This window comes from Strigops habroptila, chromosome 11, assembly GCF_004027225.2.
Source record: "Strigops habroptila isolate Jane chromosome 11, bStrHab1.2.pri, whole genome shotgun sequence".
Classification (NCBI taxonomy): Eukaryota; Metazoa; Chordata; class Aves; order Psittaciformes; family Psittacidae; genus Strigops; species Strigops habroptila.
Window position 1 is genome coordinate 37,922,188 of NC_046360.1, and position 22,378 is coordinate 37,944,565.

General features: G+C 45.3%; 1 protein-coding gene across 5 annotated transcripts in view; it reads right to left on the minus strand.

The window, feature by feature from the left end:
* The window catches only part of MGLL (monoglyceride lipase), an 88,814-nt gene that overhangs the window by 40,920 nt on the left and 25,516 nt on the right, over positions 1 to 22,378 (minus strand). Inside the window, exons 1-2 of one of the 5 annotated variants that reach the window (XM_030500867.1) lie at positions 12,517 to 12,624; positions 11,288 to 11,426 (exon numbers count right to left, since the gene is read on the minus strand). In XM_030500867.1, the coding sequence (XP_030356727.1) occupies positions 11,288 to 11,412 (125 nt within the window). In that variant the 5' untranslated portion in view covers positions 11,413 to 11,426; positions 12,517 to 12,624. Of the gene's footprint in view, positions 1 to 11,287; positions 11,427 to 11,650; positions 11,928 to 12,012; positions 12,362 to 12,403; positions 12,491 to 12,516; positions 12,625 to 22,378 lie in introns of those variants that run through there. The other 4 variants (XM_030500866.1, XM_030500864.1, XM_030500865.1 and 1 more) reach the window with 4 other exon arrangements.

Consider the following 22,378-nt stretch of genomic DNA (forward strand, 5'->3'; position numbering starts at 1 on the left):
CCAAGGGGAGCTACAAGGATGAAAGTACAAGGCATTCTTTCTAAGAAAACTGTGCAAAGCTGTCTATTTAAGCAGAAGACATCAGCTGCAAAATTCAAGTCTATCGGAAATCACAGCCAACATTTTTAGGTTAGCTTTAAGCTGTGGAAGAAGAATGCTCAGAGAAGCAATTGGGGGTGTTAGTTGATGAGAAGTTCAACATGACCCAGCAGTGCATGCTTGCAGCCCAGAAACCATCCGTGCAACCAAAGTACTGTGGTCAGGCATTATTGCCTTATGTGGGCAAATCTTCACTCGGTGGGAAAAGAGCAGTGAATAAGTAAGGAGCAAGAAAGGGGGTGACACTTTACCTGGTCTCTGAACTCAGGATAGTATGAGATTATTACTTTTTAATAAAGCACCGAGTGTGCAATTCCCAATCGTATGGCAGTGGTTTAAAACAAAACATAAAACTTCAATTCCCTGGAATACTTGGACCTGATGATAGCACTGTTTGGAACCAGGCAATTTCACCTATAATGTGGAGCTCTTGATTACTTCCTGCACTGAGTCAATTACCCCTCCTCGCTTTTACCAGCCTGAGCCAATTTTGTCTGTGTTGGCAGAGATCTTAATTGCCCATCCTTAACAAACTGAGGAACTCAAGAGAAGTTCAGATGTCACAGATAACATTAGCTGATCTTTTTCTGCGTGATTTTCCAAAAGCCAGGGTGGAATTATCCCAGAAACTCAGAGACAGAACCGCAAGGATTGATTTCTTAATCATAAAGCACTTACGTATATTTTAACATATTTGAGATTAAGCACATTAGTTTCTAATGAATAATCCTATCTTGGCACATCCCAGAGCTGCACTTCCACCCTGCCCAGCTATGAGAGGAGTCTTTGCAGCGAGAGGCTTTACTGGCTCTGTCAAAATCAATATCAGCAGCTACTCCTCTGGGAAATCAGTAATGTCACTGGCAAAGCGTTTGCCAAGGCTTTGAGCGTGTTCCAATTAATTTAATATTCCACGTTTGCTGTAGACCTGAGGTGGGAGAGAAAGTTGAATGTAAGCAGTTAAACATGAGACACAGGGATCCTGCTAAGACGGTGATGGCTGCAACATGTGCTTTAAAGGCTGAAATGTTTATTCATGTTTTGAAGCAAAGTAACTTTGAACCGAGGCTGATGTGCAATGGTTTACCTACAGGTTACTTACTTAGAAGTTAACAAATACATACAGACTTCAGCATACAGCTGCCAAATGCAGGTTTGTGTTATTTCTTGGCCACTCTGAGCTAATCTGGCTCTCCAAAGACTTCAGCTACGGCAGGAACATTCCTAAAATGTTCCTTCATTTCCAACAGCAAGGCAGCTTCACCTATGGCAGCAGGAGCTGTGACACTAATGTGAATAAGAAACTCATTGCCATGAGTTTTTACCGTTTTGCCGGTTTGCTCTCAAAAAGGATTAGATGTAATTGCTTTATACTCCAAAAGGTGAATGGGACCTGACCAACTTGGGTTGCAACTATTAAAATAAAGATGAGTGGTAACAATAAAATAAAAGAGTACTTAGTTCGATAAATTCTTGGCCGCAATCATTTTAGGTACAGGCAAAGAAAGCTAAAGGCATGTGGGATGCCTTTTCTGCAGAAAAGCTTAAAATAGAAAAGGAAATCAATACTCATTTACAGTATCTGGCAGTCACTGAACCAAAACATACATGTACACCTACAGCAGAGCAGAAATAACAACATTTATTTAAACCACAAGCTGTTATTCTGCTGCAGGAATGCTGTGTTTTATGTGGAGCACTTCACCAGAAACTGAGGAGAACCACATATTTCTGACCCTTTTTGAAGAGCCTCAGCAATATCAAGAGCAAATACTTTCAATACCACCGTTATTAACCCTGCCACTGCCAGGCAAGCTCCGACTCCTCCGACTGCAGAGCTAGAGGTGTTGTCTGAGCCAGCAGCAGGGAAGAGGTTTTGTCTTTCCTCCCAAGTTTCTCTTCTGCCAACTTACAAGACACCATTTGTTGGGTCACATGAGGGGTGCATCTGTCACAGCCTGCAACAGGAATGGGACGAGCTTCATCAGCACAACATCAGGGCCGCTCATGGCATCGGAGACACAGAGCTCCCAGATGGAGGTTGAACCATTGCATATGCCCAAGAGCTGGTGGGTGCACAAGGCAGCAGAGGTTTGACTGATGCTTGCAGAGCACCAGTCTTGAGCAGGAGCATGCTGGAAAGTGCCCTGGGCTTAGCAAAATCTAAACAAGCCTTGATGCTACATTCAGCTGTGCTGAGGGATCTGACCATCTCTCCTAATGCAACAGAACACACACAGCAGGAATCAAACCTTTGATGGTCAGAATCTTTAAATGATGCTTCAAAGGAGAGATGTGCATTTATGTGTAAGAATGAGACTATGTTTCATAGAATCCCAGCCTGGTTTGAGTTGGAAGGGATCTTAAAGCTCATCCAGTTCCAACCCCCTGCCACAGGCAGGGACACCTTCCACTAGAGCAGGTTGCTCCAAGCCCTGTCCAATCTGTTCTTGATGCTGCCAGGGATGAGGCACTGAGGTTTAGAGGAAGGTTTTGAAGAAGGAGTAGTCTTTAACAAATCAACATTTACTGAAAGTGAAATGAAAGATAAACAAAGTGCTGGTCATGTTTCTTCCCATTCCCCAGCTCTGAGAAATGTGACCAGTAAATAAACCACATAAATAACAACAGCTGGCTTTTGTACAACACCCCTCATCCACAAACCCAGAATGCTTTACAAAGGTGCATCTAGGCTTGTTGTAGAGTCACAGAACGCAGTGATGAGTGGGAGCTCAAGACGTCCTCTGATCTATTACCCTGTTGCAAGCAAGGATCAACCCTTCCTCCCACTGCCACATGAACTGAAGCAGAAGAGGTAAAACACCTTACCCATGGCCACGCAGCATGCCATAGGCAAGGATGGACACCCAGCGTGAGGCAAAACCTGATCCTACAGCACTCAGTGGGGGTTTAACAACAGTCAAATCACCACCATGTGTTCTGAGCCCCAGTCCTGTGCTGCACACATGGGGCCACAGAGAACCTGGAAAGAAAAAGCCCATTTTTAAAAAGCTTTGTGTCCTCATGACCCTGTGGGCAGCCAATAACATCAGAGAGATGATCTGTGCCTCTTCAAGGCAACTGGGTTGAGATGCTTGGTGCTTCCTCGCTAAACTCATTTGCGGAGGGCCGGAGGATGACTGAATGCTGATCACTCCAATATCCTTTTAATAAAAGGAGATTATGAATGCTGCTCAGAATACAGGTTTTAATACTCCAAATACTGTAGACAAGGGCTGCCGCGAAATTGAAAAACATGAAGAAAAAGCTCAACCATTAAGTCAGCTGGATGTTATCTCTTCAGCAATTTAATTACTTGCTGCTTCCCCATCACTCCTCATGCCTTGAGCCCAGCGAATTGTGCCACTGCAGAGTTCTGGAAGTTGACAGTTGGATTTGAAACCTCCCTGAGAGAGTTTTGAGAAATTAAAGTTAAAAAAAAAGAAGTGTTGGAGAATTATAAAAAGAAGCTCCCGTTGCCAGCTGGTGAACCAGCTAACCTGCTGCACCGCCGGCAGGCGGAACCGGCTCGCGGCTCTAAAAAAAGGGCCAAGATTTAAGCTTTATTCCCTCGCTCTGCAAGCTTCAAGCTTGATCAAGGCAGAAAGAAAACATACAGAACAAGCCCTTTTTATCACAGGTCAGAGAGACAGCTGGCAAACAGCAGTGCTCTTTCTTGCCTACCAAATCTATAGCAGTTTGTGCATTTTCTCCTTACCCATCTATACACAACACTGGAGCAAACGATTACTGTGCTGTTACCTCTGAATGTTTGGCTTTAGCCCAGTTGTCAATATTCTGTTTCCTTTTTTCCCCCTCTGTTTTCTTTCCTTTAACAGATTGCTGCTGAGACCATTCACTTGTAGCTGAACAGCAGAGAACAACTACATTTTTAGTTTAGCTTTTAGTTTCAAACATCAAGCGCTCTTCAGCCACCAAAACCTCAAGGAATAACTCACTTTCTCTGATGACTTTCATCTAGAGACTCCAGACCAGTTTATATCACTCGCCTGGACGGTTGCGCATAATTTTAGGTGAGGAAACAGAAGCACGGAGAAGTTAAAGGTCTGATTCTTTAAATCACCGGTCATTGAGTCACTGCCCAATGACTGTCTTGACCATGTGTTTTGCCTGTTCTCTGCTCCTCACTGACTTCTTTATTCTGTTTTCTGACACCACATTTTCTATGTTTAGTAAGATGGCTTTGCCATCCCTTCTTATGGGAGCATTCAGAGGCTCCCATCATTGAAACAGAAAGGAAGATATCTCCTGGCTGAAGAGCAAGTGTCTGTTATGCAGAAGGGGAGTCTCCTTCATTCTAGTGGAAGTACTCATGAAGTTTGGTGTTACTTGAGGTCTTTGGATGTTGAAAATGGCTACATGGCCGCTACCACAAAAGTAATGAATCCCTTTGGACACAAACATACTGCATCCATCTAGGAGAAACAAACACATCCCCAAGTAGAGCACACTCAAGACCCATCCCCTCTCCTGCCCAATGAGGCTGGTCAAGCACTGACATGCCTTCCTGACACCACCCCCAACTTGACCCCACCAAGGTCTGGTTGCTTTAGATGATGTTTATGGCCGGGACTAGCCCAAGGCTCGTATTTGGGATTGCTGGACCAGTATTTCTCTTCCAGTTAACATAGGTGAAATGTTACTGGCCTGCAAGAAGAAACCTTAGGAGAGATACAGTTTTAATGATGTCCAAAACCTTTACTTGGTGCTGCTAATTTCCTTCCCATAGGATAATAAAACTGACACAGCATCAGAATGTCTGTACTGGAAGAGTAGAGGGCAGGGATTTTTGGGTACAGTTAAGGATATAACTGGGGTGTGATGAGGTAAAGGACCTGCCTAAGTGTACCTTAAGGACTCTCCTGGGCAGGATGCAACACTATCTCCTTGGATACTTAGGAGAATCAGCCATTTGCTATCAGAGTTGTGTCACATTTCTTGGATAAGGGACAACAGGAGGTTTAAAACACTGATGGCTTCCATTCAAGTGGAAGCACATTAGGACAATGGCATGCCTGAACCTGGGGAAGGCAGCTCAGCCAAATGTGTCTGCAGGGACAGCTCTTAGAACAATGCAATTTCCCTAGAAGAACAACGAGATCAGATGCTTGCCCTGGCTCTGAACAGCACAAAGCCACAGCAGCTTGAAGGGAACTTGCAAGGAAACACACGTCAACTCCTCTGCAACAGGCATCTAGAAAAAATGCCCTCTTCTAGCCCATACAGCTCTACCAGCCAACTCTTGTTGTAGATGCATTCATGGTGCTCTAAAAGAGCTGCTGTGTGTTCCCAAGGAATGTTCAGAAGTGCTGAAGAGATTGAGGCAAGGAGCTGTGTGCAGCTGGTTTTATTATTTTGACTAGACCTGCACAGTTCTTGTCCTATTGAAGTGACGTGCTCTTGCATCTGGAACCTGATAAGGTTGATCAGTTCGTCTGCTTCAGCTCTTGTGTCACCGTCAACAACTAACTGGTTCAGAGTGCTCCCAGTTTGAGGAGCCGAAGAAAACTTAAGTGCCAGAATCTGAGAGGAGAGCAGTGCTCAAGATAAAGAGACCTGGAGGGACAGGCAGGACTCTAACTGCTGAGTGTTCAGCCTGGGGATCCATCAGAGCCATGGTGCAAAGCCAGCACTGATCTCACACTTGTAATCCCATCAAAAGCAAATAAACTATTTCCATGAGAGAAGCAAGGTTTGCTTCGCCTTCAGTCTGTGGCAGAAACAGGCCCAGAAACTGAGTTTTCCAACACAATTGCACGACCATTTTTCTTTTTTCTTCCTATTTCTACCTCTGATATTCACTGTGTTGGACAGCAACATTTCCAGGAGTTCATCAAGTGACACGCTGAGAACCAACACTGATTTCAACTCCTGCTGCCTCAGGACCAGGATGAAATTTTACTGCTTTTGAGATTCACAACTCCTAAAGTCACCTTGTTCCAACACACCAATGTCACTAAGTTGTGCACTGTGCTCAGAAGCTGATCCTAACAAGGCAATGAGTAAAAGGGACCGTTTAATTACAAGTGCCCTTTGTTATCTGCCTTTTTCCTTGGGTTCTGGGGAATAAAAGGCAGATTTGCTTCTGTTGAACATTCCTGTGGGGACTGAAAAAAAATAATCCTACTGAAAAAGCCTGTTGGAAGTACCTACAGCAAGAACCAAAGCTGCTCTCCTGCCTGTCAGAGCTCCTCTTATGTGAAGCTGGTTTGCTAATTTGCCCATCCTCTGGAAATGCATAAGAAACCACAAAAGGATGCCCCATTCACAGTGAACAAGGCGGTCACATGGAGCAAAGAGAACAAGGCGTTACAGGAACACATACATGCTGATGAATAGAAGAGGGGCTTTAGAAACTCAGGCAATAGCAATACAAGCAAAGCCTGGGGTGTCAGACTGACAATGATCATTGTTTTTTCCCCTTTGCACTGTGTACGATGTGATCAGACACACAGAGGGAGCTGGATTCATCCTACCACAAACTGTGCTGACATAAGTCACTTCCCACCACACAGATCTCTGCTCTTGGGCGTTAGTTTGGTGTTGACCTCATTAGCGCAAGCAAAAGTGTTCTTCAAGAGTGACACTGGGTTAGAAACTCCTTTAAGTATTTCCAGAGACGAACATCACACAGTATAATTAAAGACATTATAATTAGTGGCTTGATTCCCTTTGCTTTGACTTAGCTTTGGTTCATTTATTTATTTATTTCTTCATTTTGGAAGGGGCTGAAAGTCGAATTCAACTTTGTCATCTGCTCACGCTGGGAGCTATGCTGTTCTCCTGGAACTGCCACGGAAATGCTAACAACGAGGTGCCAGAATCAGCAAGCAATATCCACGATTTAAGGGCCAGTTCAAACATAAAGGCAGTTTGCATTTCTGCACCACAGGCACTTCTGCAAAGTCCTTGGGGGAGAAGGAAATATGTTTTCTCCTTCTTGGCTTGGCCTTTCGTTGCTAACAAGTCAGAATGAATGACAGGCGTTTTCAAAGAGTAAACCAAATGTTAAAAGTAAATAGAAAAGCTTTTTGTTCAGTGAATGTTGTATTTTTAATCACACTTGTCAGGTGTAGAACAGAGAGAACTCCTCCAAAGCCACTGTTTACTCACACAATTGCAACTCTGTTCACTTAAACCATGCTCACGATGTCTGAAGTTGAGCCAACACATTTATTGTACATTAATGATTAACCAGGAACACATGTGTGACCCACATGTGTCTTGGCAGCTACTTTAGGCAGACCACTCCAGTTCCAATCATCTAACTACACCTAGAGACCACCGCATGGAGACATGCAAGCATCATGCTAACCAGCCTGGTAATGATTTCTGTGGGATGAACAAGGAAGCTCAGATACAAGGATGTCTGGAACCCACATCTTCAAAAGCATCCTCTAACTACAAGTGTCTCAAGCCTCAAGTGGGTTGAGAGAGTGGCTGATCTACAGAGAGAGAGTTGAGCATCACTTTAGCTGAAGTCAATGGTGGCTGCAGGCTATTAGCACCTTTGGAATAAACTACTCTGGGTCAATAAATCTCACAGGGTTTATCTGAGGTCAAGCAGAGGGGCTGAAAGTGCCCCAGAACAAACAGTTTGTGCTTATTTAGGCAGCGCCAGGAACAGCTGAAGCATCCAGAAAAGGCTATGGGGCTACAGAACAGAGGAAAAGAAGGTCATCTCTGAACTTCTCCAGGCCCTTGAATGGCCTCAAAGGAAATGTCTAGACTTCTCCTCCCAACTTTCCTTCCCTTTCCTCATCCCACCTCTATTCTTAGCAGCTTTGTCTGAGAGCTGGAAATAGGACACGGTTTCTTAATTCCTCACCTCCCATTACCTCATATTTTGAGTCAGACCACTCAGGGTGGTGGCAGAGGTTTTAATCTTGCATGGAGCTGTTGTTCTTGTTTACACAAAGACTGCTTTCCCATGTTTAGCCATGTCCTTGGCTACCGGGACATGCTGTAGGCATGAGATCAGCCTGATTTGGTACCAAAGATTTACTTCCTCTTACAACATTACAGGGTCCTGAAAACGCCCTGCCTTGCCCACATCTTCAGCTCTGCACTCCCTAGTGAGCACTCAGTGTCAGTTACCTGTTTTGACACTTCAGAAGTCCTGCTGTTGGCACAATACACGAAAACAACACTAGAACACACTGCTCTTCCTTCTCTGCTGCATTCAACAGGACCACTGAATTACATCTCAAGATGAAACTGGCTCAACAAGTCGGGCAGCTTGCAGGGCTGCTGGCCAGGGGAGTCTCACCTGCATTGCTGGCAGCAGACAGCAATAGAAGATACCCAGTCCCCAGCTCTGCTGTTGGGAGTCAGTTCCCACTGGGAAAACAAGTGGAAAACACTGTCACCCTCCTTCCTTAGTCCCATTACTACCTACTCTATCTACCCCATCTAATCATCATGACATCTGAGTGCCTTTGTGTGTGAGCTTCCTGTGAAGTAATCACCTAAATCCTCCTTGGAAACAAAGCGGACCCTGCTGAGGAACTCACAATAGGTGCCTTTCACTCGCAGGACAACCTTGGCCTCGGTGGCACTTACAACAAAGCTTCCATATGTGCACCAGCATGGGCTGATCAGTCAGATCAACCCCACACAGCATCTGAGCCTGGATATTTGTGAGCATGGAGCAAAAGAGCCTCACAACATTTCCCCATCTTCCTGAGCAGTTATTTAGAAAAAGTAAAACTAGAAAGTCGCCAGCACGTACAGCCTTTACCCACCCTTGTGGGTCTGGTGCCACAGCCTTCACCCACCCCTGTGGGTCTGTTTGGGGAGATAAAAGAGAAGCCCCAGCTCCAAGGGGTGATGTCTGCCAGTCGGCCCCACACTCAGAGCCTCCCCAGCCATTGTTTGCTCTTCAACCCCAGGTCAGGGATACTTCTTAATTTTTCCTTTGGCAGATATCCCGCTTTTCCCCCTCCCTGGGGCAGGGATCAGGGATGATATGTTCTATTCTAACAGGAGACAAGTCAACGATAACCTTTGGGCACCTGCAGTGAAGAGGTATTTCTGTGCCCTAGCTGGGATTAGATACAGAATGGATCAATGAAAGATCCCACTGTTTGACTGTTATAGCATCATTCATTAGAGCTGAGATTTGAACCTGAATCAACAATTGAGTTAGAAGATTGAAAGAATTGCTTTCAGTATTTGAAATAAATTGTAACAGGCCTGTAAAGTCCCCTGAGGTGTCTCTCTTTCTCTCCCTATACATATATAGATCACTCTTGCCGCACATTTCAAATGAGGCGAAAGTTGCTGAGCTCCTGCATCCAAAGCAGGAAAAACTGAGCTGCTTATGAAAAGCGAGAGGGGAAGAAAGAGAAAAATGTATTTTGGGTTTGCCTATCAAAGCACTTCAAGAACATTCCTGACTGTAGGATCCAGACACTAACTTGTTATTCAGGCACTTTTCATCTCTCTCATGCATTACAATGCAAAAAGAGCTAATAATAAACAGTCTGCCCCTCCTATACACAAACATGCAAACACACACACTTAGGATCCACTTGTAAATGAGCAGCACCGAGCCCATGCACTGTTGTCACAAAACCAGGGTGAGCTCACTCCCAACTAACTGCTTGGTGCACAGAGCACCCATATTTACTCACAGGACATAGACACCAAGTGTTAACTCTCAGCTCTCTCTCATCCTTTCATTTCTGGATCAAAGACTCATCCATTCATACTGATTTGTTAAGAAATTAAATGTGAAAGAAGAAAGCAATTCCGCAACTGGGCAAGGAACCGTTGTGGGCAGTTAGTGATTAATTAGCATTATAATGCCAGGCAGCCTGGTTTCCCTGCAGAACCTTGGTTTGATAGTTCTTTTTTTAGTACCATAGAGGAAATCTCTGAGTTGGCACAAGACCATGTAAAGCATCAGTGCCAAAACCTTTCCTCCTTGTTTCTGAAAGGCAGGGAGTAGAGGCAGCTATAAAATGCCTGGGGACCTAAACCAAGACCCATGTCCTACAGCCCAACCAGCGCAATGGAGCAGTAATGGGGTAGCTGCACTGTCCTCCCCATGGGGATGGGTACTTTGGTGCTTGCCCACCTCCCAGCTCCATGTTAGTCCCACTGCCCCTTAGTTTGGCAGGCATAAAACCCAAGACCACCTAACTTGGAGCCATATCCATCTCTTGGCACAGTTGAGGCTGATTTAGACACAGGATGATATCTAACCTGTTGGGTGGTCAAGGAAAAAATTTAACTCCCTACTACAGCTTGAATAACTTTTTCCTGTGACTGTTTCCTAGCACTATAAAATCAACACAGCTCTTCCTGTTGGCTTGCAGAAAAAGAAAACAATAAAACAGTATCCAGATTTTTATGAAGTAGCTCCCTACATAACTACTGGTAGCATAAATACATGCCAAGCCAGCAGATACTGGGAGAAAGAAGAAAGATCATAACTACGGGAGGAACAGAGGTGACTGTCTGCAGCAGATCATAACGAGCACACAATCAGCATAGAGAAATTTCTCTAATAGTGTTGTCATTTAAATAATCCCTTTACTGTAATAGCTTTCTATCCTGTTCCTTCTCTGTGATTATTACTGAGGTCAGTTTTGAAATCAGAGTTGCCAGTGTAAGAGCTCCCTGAATCATTTACTAACTATAAATAATTAAACCCCAAACCAAACAACAGCCAAAATCAATGCAGTCAACCCGTATTCTGCCTGTTGCCCTGAGATTTCAGCTAATGCTGTTGAACTGAAGTCAGGTGCTGATGTGTAATGTGTTGACACTGAGAAAATCAGAAAGAGGAGACATCCACCCCTGAGCCTGCACCCCATCCCTCCCGGATTGCCTGTGCCATTAGTTTGAAGACAGTTTATTGCTGAAAGGCATCAGCCACCTGCGTGTGGCACTCGGCAGCACACTGAGCTGGCAGCCAAGGCAGCTGGGCTTGAAGTGACAGTAACTCCATGGTTGACATCTGTAAGGCTGACTCGAGTGAGCAGAGGTTTGGAGAAGACAGTCTTTACAGTAGGGGCTCTCGCAGATGAGAGAAATCTCTTGGTGGCTTCGTAAAGCTCTGTGCACACAGCCCTGCACCGCCAGTCGAGCTATAAATAATAACTACACCGACGGAGTCTTATTTACTGATAGTAAAGGACATTTGTTTAGAAGTGCTCACCTGGGAGTTGCTGCTGGCTTCCAATACCTGCAGAAGAGATGCTGCCCATCAGCGTTGACGATGTGGGGCAGGTCCTTGTACGGGATGTTTTGAGGACTCCGCTTTGGCGAACTTTCCTCTGGCATTCTGGCAGAGTGACCTGCACGGTGTTGGAAGAGACAAGACATACTTTAAACCAGGTGAAGGGAAGGAAGAGCCGATGGGCTTGGCAGCCACAGACATTGAAAGTCAGCCAGCAAGGCAAGCACCGCTGATGGGAGTCTCCCTCCAAAACCCCAGCCAAAAAGCCCCCAGCCAAAAAGCCCCCAAAATTTTACTGCTTTGAAATAGCAATGTAGCGTTTTGTGTCCAGAAAAGGCTCACATTTTGGAAGGAGGGCGTTGGAGTGGGGGGAAGGAGGGACGATCAATCCACCATCTCTACTTCATTAGAGCTTTCTCTCCCCCACTTCTCCCATCTGTGTTTATTTTGCATCATTTTGTGAAACTGCTCCTAAAAAGAATATTTTAGCTGCAATCAAGTGCAGATTGTGCAGCAGCAGCCACAGAGCTGAAAAGACAGCTGCATAAAAGATTTATCTCTGCCTCAACATCTCCAAAGCCCAGCGGCGGGTACGCAGCAGAGGCATCTGCCACCGTGTCATCATTAAGATCTTCCCTGACATCTCCGACAGGAAGGTGGCGGCTGTGGGGAGCGCAGCGTTTCCAGCAGGATTCGCGACAAACCTGTTTTCATCCTGTGCGAGGGTTTGCATTCTAGTGAGGAGCCGGCATCGCAAGTCAGATGCAAGCACAGCAGAAGCCTTTTCGCATCTCGCTACGGAGACGCGCTCGCACTCCGCCAGCCGCGCAGAGCCCGCGGGTCGGTCCCGGGTGGGTGCTCGGGGTCGGTCCCTCCCGGGCGGCTCCGGGGCTGCCCGCGGCTCCTCTCCCCGCTCTTTGGGATGCCGCTCGGGTAATTCACCCCTTCGTGTTCATCACTTTTTTTTCCCTCTCTTTTTTTTTCCTCTCTTCTCCACCAAATCGCGTGCGGGGGCTGGAGTGGCGGTGGTGGGAGGGGAGGTTGGGAAGGGTGGGAGAGAGGGAGGGCGGAGTGGGGAAGCTGCAGTCCACTAACCAGAAGCTGCTGCCCGCCCATCAAAGGCACCTTGAGCACACGCAGCGGAGCCGCTCACAAAGTTCCTGCCGCTGCAGGTTGTTTGCAACTTTTACTTCCTTCCTGCCACTTACAGTTCGGAGGCCGCGGCGACGGGGGAAGGCCGGGGAGGGAGGGGGAGACCTGTTTTCTCAACGCGATCCCCGCTGCGAAGCCATCTCGCGTGTGAGCGACTGCCCCGGCACCGCGCTGCCGGGCGGGGAGGGAGGGAGGGGACGAGGAGGAGGAGGAAGAGGAGGAGGGATCCAGGCATCGACGCGATCGCAGGTCGCCAGCCCCGCACACGCATCCTCCCGCCGCGGCGAGGCGGGTCCCCCCTGCGGGGCTGGGACCGGAGCGGGGCGGCTCCACCGCCCGGTGCGCACCGGCTGCTCCCGGAGGGATGACGGAGGGATGGAGGATGAAGGATGAGCGGGCGGTGCCGCCGCTGCCCCTCGGCCGCAGCGGAGCAGCCCTGCGGAGCCCCCCGGAGCCGTCCCCATCCCCATGGCAGCGGCGGTGCGGGGCTGCCCGGCCACGGGGGAGTCCTCACCGGCCTCTGTCCGCCCCCCGCTGCCTTCCCGTGGCAGCCGCGGAGCCGCCCCCAGCCAAGCCCGAATCGCTCCTGCCGGGGGAGCGGGGCTGGGGCGGGCACGAGTGACCCCCGGAGCGGGGACGGCTTCTGTGGGCTGAATTCAGAGAGGGGACGGCCAAACCTTCCGGGCTTCCGCAGCCCGGACGCCTCTTTGTGGCTCCAAACCCCGCTGCCTGCATTTAGACACGCAGCTCTCAGACTCTGAAGCCACACCAGGAAAGATTAAGCCAGGCAGATAGTTCCGAGGAGCCCCCAAGACCTTAACTCTGCACCCTCCTTCATGGGAAAGGCAATTTATAAACACAGTATATAATTTGTACACCCCTAATCTAATACTGCACCTCATCACCATAGATATGTGCACCACATAGGCTGCCACTGTGTAATTTGAGGTCTGTTTGGTGGTACATGATACTCGCTCATAAAAATTGTCACAGCAAGGTTCCTCAGAGCTAAAATAGCTCCAAGCCCTAAGGCATCTCAACACTGGGTTATGTCACTTCATACCAGTAAGAGCTTAGCATTTATTGAGCACTTGTAAACTGTTTATTTTAAAGGCACCGATTCAGACCTTTTACATTTCACCAGGATAATATTATAAATGTCAATTTTTACATAACAACATCTCCTTAGAGGTCTTGGGCCTTTTTAAGAAGGGGCAGCTATTAACAATATTGTTTTAAAGCCAGGCAATTGCTCACTGAGTTCAATTCTGGGAACAAAGGCTGAGAAAAGGCAAGAAGTATATCACTAATAATACCAATAAATGCAAAACCTCAGAGATAATCCATATAAAAAGGAAATCAAACCCAGATTTTTTCCTCTTGGGATTCTGCTCACCAGTGTCATTTATATGAAATGCCCTGGGGAGGGGGTTAGTTACAAACAGTAAAAGCAAAATTACATATTCTGTAACCACTATTATTTGAAAAAAAACCCAAACCCAACATTTATGGTTGTTTATAATGAGTGAGATTGGGGTCAGATGGGGTCTTCACCAGAGCCCTGGGAGCTGTACGTGGAGGTGTACGATTTGCTACCAGGCCAGCTACTGTCTACACGCAGTGAGTGTAATTAAAGAGCTATCACTAGCCAATTCCAGGGTTGGAAGAAGCAAGGGCACATATATTTATTTAAAGGATACAGATCAGATAATAACAGGATTAGGAAGAAAAGGAAGAAGGGAAGAAGCCTCTTCCCCTGCTCACAGTTTATCTGCCAGGAGCACTTCACTGCTTCCCTACAGCCATCCATGAATCCCTGAAACCTGATGCCAGGAGCAGGCTCCTCTCCCGCTGCGGTGCTGGGAATATCAGAGTTCCCAGGGCCACAGGGAGGTGGGGGGAGACCAGGAAAAATCTCTTCCTAACGTTTGGGATAAAAATAGCATCTCAAAGAAAATGACCTTTGCTGGGACACGAGGGCGAGATCCTGTCTTGGAGAGCCTGCCCTGGTCAGCCCAGATATACAACTCCCTTGATACCCTGCTAACCTCTGTGTAGCTAATATTGGTGGCAGCAGGACTGTGGTCCAGCCTGTGGCTCAGATTCTCACCATTGCACAGGAGTGGGGGATCAAACAACCTCTCCTTCCTGTCTCTCCAGCTTCCCTGAGACCCCAGGAATGTGAGGAAATTCCTTCTCATAGGCAGCACACCCTTCCTCGTGATTCCATGGTAAAAATGAATGAGAAGTGACTGCTGAGTAGCTACCTTATTATTGTATGGAGTTTGAGGCATGAATGAGAAGCCACCTGAGAAAAGTGGATTGGGGCTGAAGAATTCACCTAGCTGATATGCAAACAATACACCAGGCTTTAGCAGAGCAATTACTGCAAACTAGCTCCCCAGGAGCAATCAAAGGGGTGTCTCAGCATGCAGTATTTATGAGACTGTAACATCTTCTCTTGTGTTGGTGGAGTGAAATACAGTTTGGAAATACACTTTAAGCTAAATCAACATCTTAATAAAAACCAGAATTAGACTTGGTGAATCTTTACACTGACTCAGTAATTGCTTAAGCCTGCTAGGGAAAGAGGTTTGCTTTATTAAAGGCTGAGCCCTGCTTAGTCTGAGCGCCTCCATTGACACCCGAAGTATCCACAGGAGTATAGAGAAAGGGATTACACTCTCAAATAAGGCAAATTTTAGGGAAAAAATAAATTCCTGGAAGGACAGAGAAAATGCATAGAATGAAAACGTGTAATCACAGCAAGGGAAGAGAGGGAATGGGCTAGAGAAAAGGGAGAGAGTAGGATGGATGGGAGACAGCAGAGCGGGCTGGCGTGATTCTGATGGTGGGGTAAGGAATGGGATAGGATTTTCTTTGTTATTAGGTTTTCATTCACAAAATGAATTTTTAATGGATCATATCCTGTTGGCATACAAAGATAAACAGACTGCCTGAAATCCCTCTGCTCTGGCTGATGATGCCACGCAAGTTTAAACTGCAAAGGAGGATTTTGGTTTGAGAAGTGGGTTGGATGGGGTGTGGGCACTAAACCACTTGGGATTCTGCTCACCAGGACCACAAAGAGAACTTCTGCTGACAAGGAGGAGGAAAAGAAATAGCAGAGGAGGAGGATACAATAATAAATCCTCTCCGAGGTGTGTGGCTATGGAAGAATCTGCTACAACAGAAAAAGCTGGCAGTTACAGTAGTCAGGGAGCAGCTGGAGAGAGCAACTGACAGCGCAAGAGGGAGCACATGGGAAACAATGGGAGATGAAGCATGAAGAGGAAGAATTAAAATCAAGTGGAAAGCAAAGCAGCCAATGCCACTGAAGCTGTCAGTTTAGAGTCATTGTTTTGGATTTGCCCTTCTCTTTGGCTACTGTATTTGTTTATTTATTTATCCCCAGCCAGAATCAAATCATTCAGCTTCACTTATTTGTGTAATCTGCCTTTGCTGTTGGTATTCCCGAATAAGACATGCACAGGGATAAGACAGGAGTGGGGGCTGGGATGAACAGCTTTTATTTTCCTGTAAAATACCTATTTAATGTCCTGCAGCCAAAAAACTAAACTCAGTGTCAGGCAAACCTGATTGAGGAAGAAAATGTTAAAGGGCAGTATCTTGTTGATCAGGTTAAGCTTAACAATATAAAGAGAAATTATAACTACTTGGCGTTAGTCTGCAATTCTGCAGGCTCATGCACCTCTTCACAACTGACTGCCAAGTGAAACGGAGAAAGGATAAAAGGTTAGCACAGGGGTACTTGAGCACCACAGAAACTGTGCGCAGGTTTCCACTGACTTCTTGCCCATCAGTCAATCCACTTCCCCTAATGATTTGGAATAGGATTATTAGATTAAGCTACAAGTGGTTTAATACCCCTAGATGCAAACTGCAGGCAGGTAGTAAAGTGTTTTTACCATGTAAATAATTAGTGGTAAATATAGCCCTAATTTTTTTGAAGGTAATAAGAATTCTGCAAGTCATGCTGTCATTAGAAGTCCCTCACAAAGCTGTGACTGCAAACAGTAGCTGTATGAGTAAAGTGATTAGTATCTTGCCTGTGTTCCTTATTTGACAGGACCAAAAATACACACTTAAAAATACACTCCTTGAATATAGGTTGCAGTCCTTTAAACTGCTGTATAGAAGATGATCCATCCTACATAGCTGCTAATTTGAGAGCTGCTTGGTTTTCACTACAGAAGCAATACATGTTTTGTTTAGAGGTTCATTTGTGCGTTTTAACTAAAAACCCCACAAGAATATTAATGCCTGATTTTGAGGCACTCTTAGTATGAAATATGTAAAAAGCATCCTCCAAAGGTGGGGAATCAAAATAAAAGGTGGAAATTCTGCCCTAGCTTTGTGTGCATTGCAGGTCTCTTGCACTAGAGGGCACAGCCCCAGCACAGCCCATCCCTGCCAAATTCCCTTCCTCCGGGATTGTTATTAATTTTTAGCCATTTTCCCCTTTATCACGATAAGGTTTTCTTTAAACACTCGTCCCTTTTTATCTCTGCAGCCCAGTATTGGTTTCTAAATAAAAATTTCCTGTGCTGGAATATAATTAGTCCAATTTTCCCTCTGGATTCACTCACATCACGAGAATAAACTTCAGTGGTTTATACCCTGGACAGGCATATGGCTGCAGCACTTGAAGGGAAATCCTGTCCTTGTCACTGTGAGGACAGACAGATAATGAGTCTGTTATGGGATGCCATTTCCTATTTTACTTCTGTATGACTGCGTGTAACCGTATGACTCTTCACAAAATGTTGGTCACCTCAGTAAAAACAGAGTTTTGATGGCAGAAAATATAATTAAAAGGCTTCTTAAAGGACAAGGTTCTAAGCTTTGAATTTTAATATGCATAAAAATCAGAATAAGACGACATTATAAATTCTCTCCCCATGGAATTATGGTCTCAATTATGAGAAGTACCTGACCATTCCTTTTCTCGTTTCTATTACTAAGAATGACTGCATAATCTACTTTACAAACCCAGCATCATTGTATCAGGACTAGATAATACAGCCAAAAGATAAGAGCTATTCCGTCATGGTTAGAGTTGTGCATTATTTTGGTGGCCAAACTGGAAGCATTGACTGGAGAAGAGTTATTATTGTGCCGCCTGGTTTTCTTGCTGCTCTGCAATCGACAAAGCATCATTTATCATCCTTTGCATTCCAATTTTTCTTTGCATGTTTTCCAGCTCATCATAACATAATTATGTTCCTGTTTCTTCCAGCCAGGGGCTGATACTTTCTTTTACTAAGACAACAGCTGCACTGCTCAACCTTGATGAATCCCCATAAGGGTAAAATGTGTCTGTGGTGCTTGTTTCTGCCTTGGCAACCCAAATGTTCAAGCTCTTTTTTTCATGACAAATGCTGTTCTAAAATGCACCCAACCCTGATGCTTTCACAGTGTTTCTCAAAACGAGGGTTTATGTTGTAATTTAGACTTGAAATATTAAACATCCTAGCTGCTTTGTAATTTTAAAGGCTTCTTCTGTCACATTTCTTTTTATATCGTGTAGAGGTTCATAAACGCTGAGATGGAATTTTAGAGGCCACAGTTACTGATGTGCAATTTATTTTTTGAATGAAATTGATTTTATGTGTGAAAGTCAGCCCAGTCTGGAAGCCCTGAAAGCCATCTTAAGGGAGCTTTCATTGCACAGGTGAATCATTTCCTTACTCAGCCTCAGTTGGTTCAGCCGCAATGCAACGCAAAGGTAATTATACCAACCTCATCTATGCATTAACTGCTTGTGGTGGAAAATGCTGTAAAAGACACACAGTATTTTTATTATTACTTACTGGGATATTTTATTTAACGCTGATTTCAACATCAGATTTCGAAGTACTTTGGAAAGGAAAGTTAAATTTTTATTTCAGATGGGGAAATCAGGGCAGAAAAAGGTAGGGCTCAATGCAGGAGGCAAGCTGAGGGCAGAATCCATTCCTAATGCTCCTGATCTTGTTTACCCAATTATACCATTACTAACTCTCATCTCATTTGGAAATCTATCATCAGAGCACTGCAAACAATTGAAGCAGTAACTTTTCCAGTTGTTAAAGATTACCCAGATTTGCAAGTATAGGGAATATTGTGTCCTGGGCAAAACCACAGCCCAGGTAACTACATTCTTCAGAGCAAAATTTTCCCAACAATTTTGCTTTCTATCCTGGATGTTGTTCCTGCTGCCACCATCATTTCAAGATTGGTTGTGTCTATATATAAAAATCACAGTAATTCTGTAAACGGAGGCAAGGGTTTTAGCTCACATGATCAGTCCTATTTACGTTTATACAAGCCATGAGCTAAGGATGCTTTGGGATACTTGAGCATGACCTTCTGGTTGTGTCCACCACACTGGTTACTGATGGTATTGCCTGGAAGACTCAGGTGTTGATGGAAACTATACCTGCCCAGCCAGGGCTAACTTCATCTTCTATCCATGAATGGAGAGTATAACTCTGCTGCTGCTAGAAAATGTAGCAGGCTCATTGGTTTGAATACACAATGAATGCACGGCCCATCGGAAGAGCTTGTCTTGTGCCATTTGTTCCTTATAACCCCGTGGCAAATTCTGGCAGATTCTGCTCAGATGTATTTTAGCTTTTTTCTCATGTATCTTTGGTTTCTTCTCTCGGTCCGCTCACACATGTTCAGTGCTAGATGTGCATTTTCTCTCTGATTCATGTACAGTAATTACTTCCTAACATCTGCCTAACAGATTCTGTAAGAAAAGTAACTCTGCAAATATTAAGGAAAAAAGAATTAATGTATGAAATCTTTGAAATCTCTATTACCGGGTTTGTTATCCACAGCTGACTGGATTCATTCCCAGCCAGGAAGCTGGTTCAGCAAAACAGCTGCATTAGTTATTTAACTAGAGGCCTGATTCTGCTCTTGCTCACACTGATGTAAAGCAGGAGCAGTACCAGAGGAAATAAAGAATATCCCTAGTGCAAAATGCATGTTGGAGAAAAAGTAAGTGTTATGGTAGGGAACAACAAGAGAATTCTAGCAGATGTTCTGCCATCCTGGAATAGTTGTTAGGCAGTGGCTTAATGTCTTACAGAAACCTTATGCCAATACATGCTCCTGGGAGTGTACTCCTGTATATATATATTGTGGTGGCACCAAGTGCCCAACAAAATTAAGGCTCATTTGTGCTCAGTGTTGCACCTTAATGCCATGAATTCACATGTGACCTACTTTGAATTAAGCACCACGTTCATTACTGTTTGCATGATTGTTCCCTCTCAGTTATTTAATTTTTACAATATTTGCTACAATTTCCTTTATCCCTTCTGGTGCAGGAAAGCACTCACTGCTTTCCTCCTAGGCTGAATTAATGCTTGTAATAATTAACCTAGAAGTATACTTTGAGAAAAGGGATGTGAAATGAGGAGCACTGCAGTGAGAAAGAGGGCAAAACATCCAAAGGCAAAGTATTTCCTATGTAAGAGGGCAATGCTATATCTCAGGACAACAAAGGATTGTTACCAGAGCCTCATGTGCTTTGGAGATGGACATCTTCAATCCTCAAGGCCATTAGCACCCTTTGTGTTTGATCTTATGGTGAGTTAGCAGCATGTGCTGTTAGTAACATCAAAAGTTATGGTGTCTGAGAGTTCACCCCCAACCCTCATCCTGTTCCTCTGACACAAGATATCTATTATATCTTGGCTACAGTCGTGGGTTCTCTTGAAGTGAAGGTATCTGTGGTTTGGTTTGGGATTTGAAGTCACGAGCATCTGCAGTTGCTGTGGGCTCGTAACGTCAGGCCAGGTTCCTGTTACAGACTCATCAGTGGGGCTTCCTGAACTCCTGCACGTAGGAACCTCCCAGTTCACAATACTATGCTTTGATACCAGCATATGTTTATTATTTTTACTTGCTGACTTTTCCTAGTACATTCCTGAATTTTCTCTGGAGTTACAGTAACCTTTCAAATGGTTAAATGGTTTAAATGGGATGGAGTTACAGCAGCATCCATGCTTTGGTTTAAAACAAGGATAAACTCTTAGGCTTTGATTTTTGGGGCTCATTCTGAAATGAGGCAGAGATGAAACCAATCCCACAAGGTCTGCATGAGTCCAAAACTTCCCTCTGCAGCCCAGTTCAGACACATATCCCAGACTGAACCCACAGTATAGCCTTCTGCCATAGAATCATCATCATAGAATCACAGCATGGTTTGTGTTGGAAGGGACTTTAAAGCTCATCCAGTTCCAACCCCCTGCCATAGGCAGGGACACCTTCCACTAGACCAGATTGCTCCAAGCCCCGTCCAACCCAGCCTTGAATACTTCCAGCCACAACTTCTCTGGGCAACCTGTTCCAGTGTCTCCCCACCCTCACCATGGCTCATCTGCCTCCAACTCTGCCCCGAGTTTCAAATCTCTTCAGCAACATGTTCTGCAACAAAAAAGGATTTCTGGGGCAACTTCAGGAGGATGAGAACGATATCCTGGTGCTGCTTTGTGAGCTCGATGGATTCATTCAGCACAGCACCCCTTGGCCATTCATATCTCTCTGATGATCAAATATATTTTTAATTATCAATATGATATTATTTTTTTTTTCACTAGACAATACCCAACTGTATTGAAAGAGCCATTGGGATTGAGCCAGAGAATTTGGCAGCAAGATATGGAACATTTGGGCTTTCAACGCTTAGGAACATATGGAAAGAGGTTTGGAAGGTTGCCACATGGGGTGGAACTTGGAAGATGCTGCATTTCATCTTTTTTTTGTGGACAGAAGTAGAAGAAATTTTATCTTTTTGGGGGGATCCTCATTCCTGTTCATTTTCTATGATGCTGCTCTGGAATAAACCACTCTGCAAGGTTTGAGCAAAATCAGCTGCATGCTTATGGGCAACTAATTCATGAGATCCCTTGCATGTGAACTCACAAAGCTACAGTCCGGTGACTCAGATCGTTGGCTGAAAGAGGATATCTGCTGCCCGGCCTGAGTCAGGATGTGCACCACTTACTGAGGTCTTTCAGGGTAAGGTCCTGCTCAGTGGTCCATCCTTCCTGCTCCCACTGTGACCATCTACCTCCCTACCACCTTGACAGCCATGGGTGGGTAGACAGTTCAGGTTGTCTGTCTGTCTCTGGTACACAGTTTCCCCACGTGGTTTGGAGCTCCAGCACTACACTACAAATGCCAGTCATGTTTGGGGTAACATCTCCATTGATGAGCCACCATCAGCTCAATGCTCAGGACTGGGCACATATGGACCAACATCATCAAACCACTTTGGGGACAGATGCCTCATGCCCATGATGGGATAAGCCCGTGTCTCTCAGAATTACTGCCCCTGTTTGCCAGAAAAACAATGCATAGTTTGCTTCATATTTGGTAATTCATTCACCATAACCACTGCATACAAAAGGGGTTTTCAACACATTTTTTGAGGCCTAGTTGTGTGCGAGGCTGGGGGGGCTGCAGCAAATGCAGAATTTATTGGAATACACAGACATGGATACCCTTCTGCATGTGTACAATTGGCACACAGGCCCTGCAGCTTGGTGAATACTAATTAATCTCTCTGACTGGTAGGAAAACGTCGTCATCCTGATTTAGCAGTGAGGAACAAAGACCAAAGAGAGTGGCAGGGTTTTGTACTGAGTGACAGACAAAGTCACAGCAGCCAGATTTACTGTCATCTTTGGTGTCCTGAATAGTAAATCATCCAAGTTTGCCAAAGTTGCCTCTGAATAGCAGGATGGGGGCACTCTGGGGCTTCTCCCTCAACCCCTGCCCCAGTAGCTCAGTTTGGGGCTGGCTGCAGCTCTCGTCCCACCCCAGTGCTCAGGTTCCTTCCCTCCAGAAGCAGTGAGAGCCATGGGAGGAGATGTGTGTCAGCTCTGCCTCCAGCAG